The following is a 15,395-nucleotide window of genomic DNA, read 5'->3' on the forward strand; positions in this document are numbered from 1 at the left end:
CTGTATCCACAACTCTGCAATTTCTGACATTCTGGCCCAGAGTAATTGCTAGACCGAGCTATGATTCATGCAGATAGGATGCTTTCTTCACTGCATCTGTGGAAATTGGGAAGAGTCATTGGAGACATGCCAAATTTCCTTGTATAAACAAAGACCCTCAGATGCTGGTTAATACACAAATGGGCACAATGTTCTGGAGTAACTCAGCAAGTCAGGCAGTATCTCTGAAGCACATGGATCAATGATGTTGTGGGTTGAGACCCTCTGACCCTTCAGTCTGAAGAAGAGTCTTGACCTGAATCATCACCTTTCCATGTTCTCCAGAGAAGCTGGCTGACTTACTAACTTTGTGTTCTTTTGTCAAATTTCCTTAGTCTTCTGAGGAAGTATAAGTGTTGGTGCTCTATTTGCAGTATCATCAAATGTGTTTGGAACAGCACAGAATGTTACAACTTACCATCTCTACTTCAGCACCATTAACCCGTTCACTGGGCAAGTTTTTTTTTCTCACTATTGGCCATGACCCAGGGGTGGCACTGAACACATTAATACTGACTGGGGTCTGAACTCCAAGTCGCTTCCTGAGGCGGTTTCTCAGGGTGAAATCTGAAACTCAACTGGACCAGTCACAAATGGATGACAGAGGCTAGGTATCCTGTGGCAAGTGACTCACGTTCGGACTCACAGGCTTTTCCACCAACTCCAAAAATATCCAGAGCAATGCAGCCTGTTTCAATGGCACAGGCATTCCCTCTCCCACTGACAGAGTGGCGGTAATTTGTATCAATACATTGCACTGTAGTTTGCTGTCTGGGTTTTTCTGACAGCATCACTCAAAACTACAAGATTTACGTTGAAGAAGGATAAACTCAGAAGTCACATGGGAACACCACCATCAGTAGGTTTCCTCCTTTTTGCACAATAATCTAACTTGTGTTGTTAATATAAGAAAATTACTGAAGATGCTGGTACAAATCGAAGGTATTTATTCACAAAATGCTGGAGAAACTCATCAGGTCAGGCAGCATCTCAGGAGAGAAGGAATGGGTGACTGACTTCATACACTTCACTTCCAATTTCCATCCTGCCCTTAAATATACCTGGACTATCTCCGACATCTCCCTCCCGTTTCTGGACCTCACCATCTCCATCACAGGAGACAGATTAGTGACTGACATTTACTATAAACCCACTGACTCGTACAGCTATCTGGACTACACTTCTTCCCACCCGGTCCCCTGCAAAAGGTCTATCCCCGACTCCAAATTCCTCCGTCAACGCCGCATCTGCGCCCAGGATGAGGTGTTTCACACTAGGGCGTCAGAGATGTCCTCATTCTTCATGAAACGGGGCTTCCCCTCTTCCATTATAGATGAGGCTCTCACTAGGGTCTCTTCTACATCCCGCAGCTCCGCTCTTGCTCCCCCTCCCCCCACTCGCAACAAAGACAGAATCCCCCTCGTTCTCACCTTCCACCCCACCAGCCAGCGGATCCAACAAATCATCTGCCAACATTTCTGTCACCTACAACGCGACCCCAGCAATGGCCATATCTTCCTATCCCCTCCCCTCTCTGCGTTCCGCAGAGACCTTTCCCTCCGTAACTCCCTGGTCCACTCGTCCCTTCCTACCCAAACCACCCCATCCCCGGGCACTTTCCCCTGCAACCGCACGAGATGCAACACCTGTCCCTTTACCTCCCCCCTCAACTCCATCCAAGGACTCAAACAGTCTTTCCAGGTGAGACAGAGGTTCACCTGCACCTCCTCCAACCTCATCTATTGCATTCGCTGCTCCAGATGTCAACTTATTTACATCGGCGAAACCAAGCGCAGGCTCGACGATCGCTTCGCTCAACACTTGCGCTCGGTCCGCGTTGGCCAAACTGGACTCCCGGTGGCCGAGCACTTCAACTCCCCCTCCCATTCCCAGTCTGACCTTTCTGTCATGGGCCTCCTCCAGTGCCATAGTGAGGCCTACCGGAAATTGGAGGAACAGCACCTCATATTTCGCCTGGGCAGCTTGCAGCCCAGTGGTATGAACATCGACTTCTCCAACTTTAGATAGTTCCTCTGTCCCTCTCTTCCACATCTCCTTCCCAGATCTCCCTCTATCTTCCTGTCTCCACCTATATCCTTCCTTTGTCCTGCCCTCCTGACATCAGTCTGAAAAAGGGTCTCGACCCGAAACGTCACCCATTCCTTCTCTCCTGAGATGCTGCCTGACCTGCTGAGTTACTCCAGCATTTTGTGAATAAATACCTCCTTTGTGTTGTTAGTACATCGTTATCACTTGATCTGAATCTTGGAAGTCGTTATTTAACAGCACTGTGGCAGTAGCTTCACCAGCAAGATTGCAGTGGTTCAAGCAGGCAGCTCAGACAATCAAAATTAAATGACTTACACTTTATCCTTTTGTCTCACATTGTTTTACCTAATTGACTTTAAATGGCCCACTGGATATGCCAGGTTGACTGGATGGAAGCACAAAGAGCAGATATTTCAGCCTAAGGACTAAGAAACTTGGAGAAGTTTGTGTCTTCAGGATGGTGGCCAAAAGATAGCCAATGATGAGACCCAATTACTCAAGAATTAGGGATCAGATGAGCAGATTTTTAGATTTATTCTGACTTCTGAGTGGTTAACAATAATTCTTTCGCAATCTTTCTTTCATGGATTTTGTTTTAGACTTTAGACTTCTGAGATACCACATGGAAACAGGCCCTTCGGCCCACCGAGTCCACACCGACCCACGAACAACAGCACTATCCTACACACTGGGGACAATTTATAATTTTACCGAAGCCTATTAAACCACAAACCTGTATGTCTTTGGACAATAGACAATAGACAATAGGTGCAGGAGTAGGCCATTCAGCCCTTTGAGCCAGCACTGCCATTCACCGTAATCATGGCTGATCATCCACAATCAGTACCCCGTTCCTGCCTTCTCCCCATATCCCTTGACTCTGCTATCATTACGAGCTCTATCTAACTCTCCCTTGAAAGCATCCAGGGAATTGGCCTCCACTGCCTTCTGAGGCAGAGAGTTCCAAAGCTCCACAACTCTCGGAGTGTGGGTGGAAACCGGAACAAGCGAAGGAAACCCATGTGGTCACGGGGAGAACGTACAAGCTCCGTAAAGACAGCACCCATAGTCAGGAACAAACCCAGGTCTCTGGTGCTGTAAGGCAGCAATTCTACTGCTGCGCCACTGTGCCGCCCTTTAATAAAGATTAACTGGTTCAGGAAAAAGAGACTCCTGTCTCCCCTACACCACTCTGGTTTACATGTCGGTCTGTTTCCACATTAACTTAAATATGCATCAGGAAATTGCACCAACTCAGCTTCACCAACATTTCCAGACATGAATGAAACAACAGAAAAACATGAGCAAAAACCATGAATAATCGTACAATATACAAATACACATAGATTGAAATCAATGTTGTTCTCCATGTCCTCTCCATGTTGATCTGAACATGTGCCACTGCTCAACAAAATATTGAATCGTGGCTCTTTGCTTGTGTAACTCAAATATTAGCAGTAAACTAGACCAAGTGGACCCGTTGGGCCCAAACCTCTCCTGCATTGGTGCAGCACACTCCCCCCTTCCCCTCCCCCCCACCATCCCCCTCAACCCCCCTCCTCCCCCCCTCCATCCCCCCTCCCTCCCTAGGAGATAGATTTAAACTTTAAAATGTGAATAACTTTAAAAATATAACACCGATTTCAATGAAACGTCTTCCATTAGCACCAAAGGGACGACGGTGAGTAAGGTGGGCCTAAAATTGTCGCACTATCGTGTACCGTTTTAAAGCATGTAGATAGATAAAGCATGGCACAGTGGCGCATAAGTAGAGATGCTGTCTTACAATGCCAGGTTCGATCCTGACTATGAGTGCTGTCTGTACAGAGTTTGTACGTTCTCCCTGTAACTGCATGGTTTTTCTCTGGTTTCCTCCCACATTCTAAAGACATGCAGGTGTGTTAATTGGTTTCTGTAAATTATCCCTAGTGTGTAGGATAGAACCTGTGTATGGGGGCCTGAAGGGCCTTTTTCCATGTTGTATCTCTAAACTAAACTAAACAAAAAAATGCACTTCTCACCCCTTTAAAATCAACATAAACATACATCATTAAAAAATCCAACCGCATAATCAAGTTATGGTAAAGTTATGAAGTAAAACCACCTTCAATAACTGCAGAGAGCTTTTTTTTAATTGTATGATTCGAACATGTTTTAGCTGTCAATGTTCCACATGGCTTGTAGTGCCAGCTACATCCATTGTCGTCATTATAATAGTCGCAGTAAACAGCTGCAACATAAAATGAAAAGAGTTAGCATACTTTTGTCAGTAAATGAGTTAACGCACAAATGATTAAAAAGAGTCGTTTCACATCATAATCCAAACACCAGGGATTGATAGGAATTATTCACAGGTTATAACAGTACAGTACAGTATAGTAGCTGCCATTAATTCAAAACAGTACAGTAGTTGCCATTAATTAAAAACAAGACCCATTCTTCAGAATATCTCTTCCAATGTTCAGAGAAAGTAGTAATCAGTTTGAAATTAAAAGGTCTAAGACAATTGAATACGTTAATTGAAAATAAGTGCTGGTCACCCACAGATGTACATAAGAACTTTATCAGGGGCCCAGCAATGCCACACGTTATTAGACACAGGGGTATCAGTATCAATAAATGACCTGCCCTTGCCAACAACCTGGAAGGCTATTTATATCACAGGTAAAGGGGGAACACAGTAAAGACTATTTATCACACTCTGAAGAGTGCATTTTCCAACATTTAACACACCTTGTGTGGGAGGTTCTAATCCCCCTACACTACTTAGACAATGGCTTGGGCTCAGTATGTGTGATCACTGTAAATTTTGTCCATTTAGGTGTATTGGCTCTGATTCGTCTGGTATTTATTTAGATCTTGATATTGAATCAGTAATGATTTTATACCACAGGGTTGATTTCATATTTATTTTATGCGTTGTTTTCTTGTTCACTCTCATAGGTTAGTGCCCTTTCATGAGTACAACTGATATTTAAGATATGTAATTTTCAACTATCATCATTTGATGTGTTTGTGTTGCGGACTCGACTAACATTTGATGTTGATGTATTGCTGGTGTGCCTTAACTAACCATTTTGCAGCTTCCACTGTCAGAAGCCTGCTGCCGGCTGCCTTGAGGGGTGATGAGAGTACACACCAGGATGGTGTGAATGGGCCATTTTGTCAGTAGTTCCTGGGAATGTGGGCCTGGACAGAAACAAGACTGTGGGCAGGGACAGATAGAACCAGTTAAAATGAAAGGGGAAAGTAAGGAGCAGATAGCAAATGAGTGGGGAGACCTCAGAACAAATAGAGCAGCAGAGGAACAAGTGACAAAATAAATTGCTAGTGAGGAGAAAGCAGTTATCAAAGTCTGTCTAGTAAAATTGTGTACAAATATGGAGGAGGAAAAGAAGTGCAGAAAAGAGGGAGTAAAGGAGGGAGCCAGGTGTTTGCTGGACATGAGGAGGCAGGAGTGGCTGAAGCTCTAGCATGTGTAAGGCAGATACTAATTTCTGTAAAACTAATAATTTGGACTTACGGCATCGTTCAGGAGTTCTCCAGCGAATACAAACACCAGCTTTATTACAAGCCTCTGCATATACTGCTACAGCAGTACAGAAACCCAGGTACTTCCCCTCCTTATCGCAAGCACAAGCTTCTTGGAGGCAAGCTTCATAGTATGGGTTAGGGTCAACCTGTTAAAATGCCAGGAGTCAGAAATCAAATCAGCACTTGGAAAAAAAGGACATTATCCTTCATTTAAGCGAGCAAAGTGTGTATTTTAAATGTCAACAACAGCATTAAAACAATTTTTATTCGGCTAGGCACAAAAGAAGATGATTTGCGTAGAACAGGGCAATGCAATGTTCATTTTGTTAGTGTGCCTACTGCAGTCCCAGGATTCACAGTAATTTTAAGAAGAGAAAGTGGTGCGACCCTTAGAATAGTGACTCTGGCTAACCAAATGGTTCCTGGCAGCTGCCTCACAACACAAATATGAAAAATGGAAATCCAGAACTGAACACAATATTCTAAATATGGTCTCACTAACGTCTTATACAACTGCAACATGACCTCCCAACTTCTATACTCAATACTCTGACTGATGAAGGACAATGTACCAAAAGCCATTTTTACCACCATTTTTACTACCTGCGACTTGACCTTAAAGGAACCATGCAGCTGCACTCCTAGATCCCTCTGCTCTACAATACTCCCCAGAGGCCTACCATTCATTGTGTAGGTCCTGCCCTTGTTTAACATCGGCAAACTTACTAATCTTGCCCTGTATGTTCTCATCCAAATCATTGAAGTAGATGACAAACAGTAAGGCGCCCAGCACCGAACCCTGAGGCACACCTCTAATCACAGGCCTCCAGTCTAAGAAGCAACCTTCCACTATCACCCTCTGTTTCCTACCTTGGAGCTAATTTTCTATCCATTCAACTATCTCTCCTTGGACACCATGCAATAAAATCCCTCAAAATAGTCTCGAGTAACTTTCCAACCACAGATGTTAAGCTCGCTGGCATATAGTTCCTAGCATTTTCCTTGCAGCCCTTCTTGAAAAGAGGCACGACTTTTGCCACCCTCCAGTCTTCCGGCAGCTCTGCTGTATTTAAGGATGACTCATAAATTTCCACCAGAGCTTCCACAATTTCCCCTTTGGTTTCCCACAATGTCCTCGGATATATCTGATCATGCCCTGGAGAATTGTCTGCCTTCATAAATGAGAGTACCTTCAGTACTTCTTCGACTGTAACACTGACTGTTATCAAGACACTTCCATTGACTGCCCCAAGTTCCTCTGCCCTACTGTCATTCTCTTCGGTAAATACAGAGGAGAAATACTCATTGAGGACCTTGCCCATCTCCTGTTGCTCCACACAGAGGAGACCACTTTGATTCCTGAGAGGTCCCACTCTCTCTCTAGTTACCCTTTACCCCTTTATTTTTTGGGATTGTCCTTAATGCTACCCGCCAGAGCTATCTCCTGGCCCCTTTTTGCCCTTCTGATCTCCTTTTTCAGTTTACTCCTTAGTTCCCGAAACTCCTCCAGGGACGCATTGATCCCAGCTGCCTATACCTGTCCCATGCATCCTTCTTGTTTTTGACCAATCCCTCAATTTCCCTCAACAGCCAAGCTTCCTTACGTTTGCCTGTTTTGCCCTTCACTCTACCGGGACATACGTACCCTGAGCTTTTGTCAGCACACTTTTAAAAACATTCAACTTGGCTGATGTTCCTTTCCCCTCAAATAACCTGCCCAAGTCAACTTGAGCAAGACCTTCTCTCATACCCTCATAGTTGGCCTTACCCCAGTTGAGCATTTTAACACGTGGGCCTTCTCTGTCCCTATCCATATCTATCTTAAACCTAATCGAACTGTGGTCACTAGTCCCAAAAGCCTCCTTCACAAACACTTCATTAACTTGCCCTTCCCATTTTCCCAATCTTAGATCCAGTGTTGCCCTCTCAAATGTGGGGGCCTCTACATACTGCTTAAGAAAGCTCTCCTGAACACTTTTGAGGAATTGCACCCCATTTAAACCCTTCACACTATGATTTTCAGTCAATATTGGGAAAGTTAAAATCCCCTACTACAACAACCTTATTTGACCTGTAGTCGCCTGGCATATTTGTTCTTCTAACTCCCGTTGACTATTCGGGGGTCGATAGTACACCCCCAACAAGGTGATCATCCCTTTCTTGTTCCTCAGCTTCACCCATACAGCCTCACTAGATGAACCATCCATGTGACCTCTGACCACAGCCGTGACATCCTCCTTAACCAATAATGCAACGCCCCCTTCTCTTTTTCCCTCACCCCTGTCTCTCCTGAAGCTTCCGTACCCCCAAAGATTGAGCTGCCAGTCCTGCACCTCCCTTAGCCAGGTTTAAGTAATGGCTACAACGTCCCAGTCGGTTGAAGCTATCCATGCCATAAGCTCATCTGCCTTACCTGTCAGGCCCCTTGCATTGAAATACATGCAGAATAGATTTATAATAATGTCTTACCTTACTGTGACATTGTTGAAACTCTCCAATTGGATTAATAATTATGGAACATTTCTTTGTTGCCCAGGGAGAACAAAATGGATTTTCCTCACAAGGGAATGTTTGATTTACTGAACTTGGGCAGGAATCTGTAGACTTCCAACTGTTTCCAAACTCAATGGAATTGCTTGCCAGAAAGTTAAATCTTGTTTTAAGATCATCTTCAGTGTTATCATTGAAGTTTCCACAGAGACCACACACTTTATCCTATGGTAGCGGTTACAAAAAAATCAAAATGTTGTTGAAGATGTTAATCAGGCATTCCATAGTCAATGTTCAAGTAAACTAACAAATAAGATGACATAATCCCCTATTCAGAAATATATGCTTTCAGCCTGCAAATATCACCATTTATGTTACAACATTTGATAATGTTATTTTTATACCCACATTGGTCCATACTAAATAAGTTAGTTTCCCCTCGGCTGACATATTAGAACTTGGCCACAGCATTACTGGTTTGGGGCAGAAGATCAATTGAGTATAATAGTTGGGAGCAATTTGGATAATAGTTGGCATGTCATGTTGCAGTTGTACAAAACATCGGTTAGCTCAGACAGTTTTGGTCTCCACACTACAGGAAGGATAAGATAATAATATAGAGATTGCAAACTTTCACCAGGATATTGCCTGAAATGGAGATATTTGATAAACTGGGCTTATTCTTATTAACAATATTGGAGGACTAACATCAGAGGCTGAAGGGTGACATTGTGGAGGTTTATAAAATTGAGAGACATAGGTAAGGTAGATGGAATCATTTTCCAGGACAGGGAAATCTATAATGAGAGAGCATAGGTATAAGGTGAAAGGAGAGAAATTTAAAGGAGATCTGAGGAGTAAGTTCCGACACAAAGACTGGTGAATATCTGCAATGAGCTGTCCGTACAGAGAGTGGAAGCAGATACAATTACAATGTTTAAAAGGCACATGGACAGGTACTTGGTTAGGAAATTCATACGAACAAATGGGATCAGCATAAATGGGCATTATAATCAGCATGGATAAGATGGGCCAAATAGATACGTTTTTGTGCCGTACATTTCTATGATTCTAAATTCTCCTGCATGAAAGAGGTTGGCAGGACAGGAGTGGACTGGAATACCAAACTGCTGGCCTTATTTTTGGTATCATATTTAAACAATGACCTCTTGGCCTCTGGTCTGAACAGTCACCAATGCCTCAGTCACTCCACTCGAGCACCTTTTCTTTTTGAGATACAATGTGGAATTAGCCGTTCAGCCCACCAAGTACACAGCGTCTATAGATCACCCTTATTTTAGATCCGCGTTATCCCACTTTTGTATCCTGCACGCTAAGGGCAATTTACAGAATTTACAATTAACCGCACATCTTTGAGATGTGGGAGGAAACTGGAGCACCTAGAGAAAACCCATACGGTCACAGGAAGAACATAAATACTCGGCACAGATAGCACCCATAGTCAGGATTGAACCTGGGTCTCTGGCACTGCGAGGCAACACCTCTACCGCTGACCCACTGGCAAGATCTTTGGGAAAGTATACTGGAAAACTGGGGGGGGGGAAACACAATGCTTTCATCTTGATTTTTGTAGGATTAAACTAGATGGTACCAGTAGTAATATACCATCCTATCCATAGAATCCTGCAATTATTTTTCTCTTATCTGCAAGAATCTGAAAACTGGTAATGGAGTAAAAACATTTTAGGGGCTGCACAGTAGTGCAGCAGTAGAGTTGCTGCCTTACAGTACCAGAGACCCAGGTTCGATTCTGACCATGGGTGCTGTCTGTATAGAGTTAAAACATTCTCTCTGCAATCACGTTGAGGAGCTTGACAGACTAAATGTTGTGTTTGGAATGTTGGGCTTATGGACCACTGCCTCTGGAAAAGGTTCAGCCACTGTATGATTGAGTTAAGTAGAAATGTCTGCACTCAGAGAGGAGCAAGTGTTTAGAATTCTTCAACTCTTGGGTCTATGTATCCTTAAACATGCTCACCTCTATGTCCTGTTCAAGTGTTCAACTGTTCTGAACAGTGGCTACAAATCAGGTGAAGTACATAACAGAAAAATTCATATATCACACACCATTACAGAGCTGGTTAGTGTCAAGACATCGTTGTAGGCCATCTCTCTGAACTCATTGCAAATGGCTCAGCATTTGTGAGTAGTTGTGGGAATTTACCACTCATAAATATTAATCCATGGCTAACCCATCTGAAATTTCTCCAGATGTATTATTTTTTCCATTGATGGCCCTGGAAAATTAAATGATCTGAGGGAAATTCATAGGGCATTGAGGAATGATGAGGAAAATTAAGATTTTATTTTTCACATTGGGTTAAAACCCTGAAGTTGTATTACGTGATTGGTCATACTTTTTCCTTTTCCATATCCAGTTTGATGCATATTTGCTGATATTCCATCAATATGAAAGCTTTCTTCTCTGCCAATATCATTACAATGTGTTTTGGTTCAGAGAATAATGCTTTTATTTTGGTCATCAATAGCCTCATCTAATCAAATATTTTTCTCCTGGGCATCACATTGCTGACAACTTGTCTGATAAATCTTCGTATTATACTCTCCATTGACGAACTGTACACTGCAAGGGCCAGGAAGCGAGCGGGCAAGATAATCTCTGACCCCTCTCACCCTGGCCACAAACTCTTTGAAGCACTTCCCTCTGGAAGGCGACTCCGGACTGTCAAAACAACCACAATCAGACATAAAAATAGCTTGTTTCCACGAGTGGTCGTTCCGCTCAATAACCAAAGTCTGTAGTTTCTTTTTTGCTCTGGTTTATTTTCACCCACATGTTTAGACCGTAATGTTGTTATTATTTTGATGTGTTTATGCTTTATTCATAATTGTTAACTGTATGTTTGTGTTGTCATTTGTGAGCGGAGCACCAAGGTACATTCCTTGTATATGCACATACTTGGCCAATAAACTTATTAATTCATTCATTAATTCATTCATTCATTCAGTAACACCTCAGCTTCCATTTGTCTGGGTTGAGGAAACAATTTCACAAACAAGAGAAAATGCTTAAAGTCAAAACTTGACCCACCTTCCAGCGTTGATCAAGTGTGACTGAGAACCTTGTGTGTTTGTCCCAAATCACAGTGATACCATTGGGGAATGTCAGGCTTAAATAAAGCCCAACAGTGTGAAGTGAATAAGAATCAACTGTGCAACTTGAATTAGAAATTTCAGCAGACTCTTTTACTTCCCCATCTTCCAAAATTATTTCATTTCCCTAAAAGACAAATACATTCTTGCAAATTAATGCTTAATGATGAGATTGATCATCAATGTTCAAAATCAAAATCAAAAATCTGCATTTTGACAACATTTTTAATCTGTGCTTTAATAGATCAGAGAATGGAGTATAAGTCATGGCATCACATTGCGGTTCTTTAGGAAGGTGGAGTATTATGTGTGGTTCTGCTTGCTCCACTACAGGAAGGATGAGGAAGCTTTGGAGAGGGTGCGGAGAAGGTTTACCAGAATGCTGTGGGGATTAGAGGGTATTAACTACACAGAGAGGTTGGACAAACTTGATTTTTTTTCCCTCCGGAATGTTGGAGGTTGAGGGAACACCCTGATAGAAGTATATAAAAGAAGTAAATAGGGGAATAGGTCGGGTAGACTGTCAGAACCTTTTTTCTCAGAATGGAAATTTCAAGGACTAAATTTAAGGTCATGGATTTAAGTTGAGGGTTACAAAGTTTAAAGGAGATGTGTGAGGCATGCTTTTTGACACTGAGTGTTGTGGGAGCCAAGAACACGCTTGCCAAGAGTGATGGTGGAGGCAGATTTTATAGTGGCATTTAAGAGGTTTTTAGATAGTCACATTCAATATGCAAGAATGGAGGGATATGGATCACATGCAGGCAGAGGAGATTAGTTGAATTTGGGATCTTGTTTGGCACTGACATTGTATGCCAAAGGGCCTATTCTTGTGCTGTACTGTTCTATGTTTGTTATTTTAAGAAAGCAGCAGCAGAAACCAGGAGGATGGAATCAGCGATGACGAATTAGATTGGCGAAGAGCTAGGCCGGTAGGAGCGGAGAGGGAACCGGGGTCTGGCCTACCACGCCCTTGTGATTAGCTGTGGAAGGAACTCCCTGGGAACAAAGGTAGATGGACGAGGAGAAGGACGTGGCGTCCAAGGAAGGAGATGGCAGGTGGCCCGCAACAGCCTGGGACTTGTCTGGAACAGGCACCACTCAGAAGAACTAGAGCGTGGACTTTGAAAATGGCTCCTAAACGTGACGCCTCTTGCATGCGGGCTTAGTAGACTATTTATGTAAACTTGCTAATCGTGGATCGGGGGCATGGCAATATTCTACTGGACCATTAGTACGAAAAATAATTTCACTGTGTTAGCAATTCACACATGTGACAATAAAAGCACAATTGAACCATTGAACATAGCTAGTAATAATTGTAAATTAGTAGATATACCTCAAAAATAATCTTAATATTTCTTGAACATGTCACTCCATTTTCACAGCAAGGAACATTTTCTATGAGCACTAGAAATGTACCACGTTCTCCTTTGCAATGGTCCTGAATAAAAGATTATTTAAAATAAATTAATGGAGTGCAGTTTATATTCCTGTAAACAGTTAAGTAATCAACACCAATCAGCATATCAATATAATGAGAAAAATGCGGAAAACGATTTTACTCAGAAACAATGAATGTGATTAATTATATAGTCAGGTTGAAGAGAAACTTTAAATTAACTATGTTGTCATTTAGATATTGGTAAAGTATTGTTATATCAGTTTAAATCTTTGTTTAGTGTTAAGCAGATTAGATGTATATATATGAATCATTTTCTCTTAAAGTAGGTAATTGCAATTTACCTGAACAAATATATATTCACAATTACCCTCGTATGTGAATCGAAAATCGTCAAATGTTATGTATTGACCTTCACCATAAACTTGACAGGTCTTTGTGCATGGCCTATCAGTGCAGGCCCATGAACCACCTTGGCATTTGCTGCAAGAAAAGGAACGGTGAAATTTGTCTCATTATATCAAGCACTTTTTAATATTTCAGATTTATCAGTTTTATCAGTTTTTGCTGGGCCTCACCACTTGCTGCAATCAAGTTGGATTTCTTTTCCTTTGGCATAACTACTCCCTTCATATAAACAAGGGCAATTTTCAGTCAAAACGCATTTTCCACTGCCATCTTCAGCTTTACCTTCAGGACAAACACATCCACGTACACATTTTGTCTGTTATGCAAAAGAAAAGTAAAATGATTTCTGAAAAATGTTTGTGTCATGATGTCAAAAGATATAAAAGAGCTCTATGAATATATAAAATGCTAAAAATTACACAATTGCTACATAGTTCCCCAACGCTTAGAAATGAGCCTGAAGAAGGGACCCAACCCAAAACATTGTCTGTCCATTTACTTCTGCAGATGCTGCCTGACCTACTGAGTTCTTCCATCACTTGATTTATTGCTCAGAAGTGGAAGACTCATTGCAGGGAATGAGAAAAAAAAGCAGAGCAATGAAACAAATGCATTGGCTCTGTGTCACAGAAGGTGAATACTGGTAATTTTCTGGAACTGTCAAGACATCAAAAGCTAAAGGACAATTACAGAAATAATGGATACATCGGTTGCATTTTCAAGAATTCTATAAATCATGGAATAGTTTCTGCTGATTGGAGGATGGCAACTGTAATCCTGCCATTTAAAAGGGGAAAGAGAAAACAAAAGAAACTGCAGTCCTGGTACCTGATCATCAATAGAAGGGACATTTCTAGAGCCGATTACAGAGGAATGATGTAACAGGAAACAAGGAAAATATGAACAAGATTAAACATTGTCAACATCGATTTCTATGAAGGAAATAGTGTTTTACAAACCTACTGGGGTTTTTTTTTAAATATAACTGGTAAGGTGGACAAGGACTAAGCAGTGGATGTAGAGTGATTGCATTTTCAAAGGTTTTATAAAAGTCCTACAAAATAGGATAGCATGCAAAATTGTAGTGTTTAGAAGTGAAGGACAGGAAATAAGGAAATGGAATAAATAAACATTTTTTGGGGTGACATGTGATAAAGTGAAGGATCCACTTATTTGGACTTCTGCTATTCACATATAATTTGGACGAGGGAATAAAATTAAATGGTTTGAAGTTTGCCAATGACATTAAGCTGGGTTAGATTGGGAATTGTGAGGAGGGTGACTGAGACATACTGAGTGAGCAGGATTTAGGTACATGACACGTGCAATATTATGTGGGTTATCAACTTCACTGGGAAAGTATAAAAGCACAGTGTATCATTTAAAAGCTGGGTGGTAGTGTGAACTGTGAGGAAGATCCTATGAGGTTGCAGGGTGACTTGGACAGGTTGTGTGAGTGGGCGGATGCATGGCAGATGCAGTTTAATGTGGATAAGTGTGAGGTTATCCACTTTGGTGGGAAGAATAGGAAGGCAGATTATTATCTGAATGGTGTCAAGTTAGGAACAGGGGACATACAACGAGATCTGGGTGTCCTAGTGCATCAGTCACTGAAAGAAAGCATGCAGGTACAGCAGGCAGTGAAGAAAGCCAATGGAATGTTGGCCTTCATAACAAGAGGAGTTGAGCAAAGAGGTCCTTCTGCAGTTGCACAGGGCCCTAGTGAGACCGCACCTGGAGTACTGTGTGCAGTTTTGATCTCCAAATTTGAGGAAGGATATTCTTGCTATTGAGGGCATGCAGCGCAGGTTTACTAGGTTACTTCCCGGAATGGCGGGACTGTCGTATGTTGAAAGACTGGAGCGACTAGGCTTGTATACACTGGAATTTAGAAGGATGAGAGGGGATCTTATCGAAACATATAAGATTATTAAGGGGTTGGACACGTTAGAGTCAGGAAACATGTTCCCAATGTTGGGGGAGTCCAGAACCAGGGGTCACAGTTTAAGAATAAGGGGTAGGCCATTAGAACGGAGATGAGGAAAAACCTTTTCAGTCAGAGAGTTGTGAACCTGTGGAATTCTCTGCCTCAGAAAGCAGTGGAGGCCAATTCTCTGAATGCATTCAAGAGAAAGCTATATAAAGCTCTTAAGGATAGCGGAGTCAGGGGTTATGGGGAGAAGGCAGGAACGGGGTACTGATTGAGAATGATCAGCCATGATCACATTGAATGGCGGTGCTGGCTCGAAGGGCCGAATGGCCTCCTCCTGCACCTATTGTCTATTGTCTATTGTTACGACCCGAAACGTCGCCTATTCCTTTTCTTCAGAGATGCTGT

General features: G+C 42.2%; 1 protein-coding gene across 1 annotated transcript in view; it reads right to left on the reverse strand.

Annotated features, from left to right (window-relative positions):
• LOC144604795 (uncharacterized) overlaps window positions 1–15,395 on the reverse strand; it is a 98,406-nt gene that overhangs the window by 43,411 nt on the left and 39,600 nt on the right. Inside the window, exons 21-27 of the mRNA XM_078419457.1 lie at window positions 13,228–13,373; window positions 12,994–13,132; window positions 12,587–12,691; window positions 11,186–11,374; window positions 8,092–8,337; window positions 5,612–5,768; window positions 4,193–4,318 (exon numbers count right to left, since the gene is read on the reverse strand). Coding sequence (XP_078275583.1) covers window positions 4,193–4,318; window positions 5,612–5,768; window positions 8,092–8,337; window positions 11,186–11,374; window positions 12,587–12,691; window positions 12,994–13,132; window positions 13,228–13,373 — 1,108 coding nt within the window. The remainder of the gene's footprint in view (window positions 1–4,192; window positions 4,319–5,611; window positions 5,769–8,091; window positions 8,338–11,185; window positions 11,375–12,586; window positions 12,692–12,993; window positions 13,133–13,227; window positions 13,374–15,395) is intronic.

Source organism: Rhinoraja longicauda, chromosome 23 (assembly GCF_053455715.1).
Source record: "Rhinoraja longicauda isolate Sanriku21f chromosome 23, sRhiLon1.1, whole genome shotgun sequence".
Taxonomy (NCBI): domain Eukaryota; kingdom Metazoa; phylum Chordata; class Chondrichthyes; order Rajiformes; family Arhynchobatidae; genus Rhinoraja; species Rhinoraja longicauda.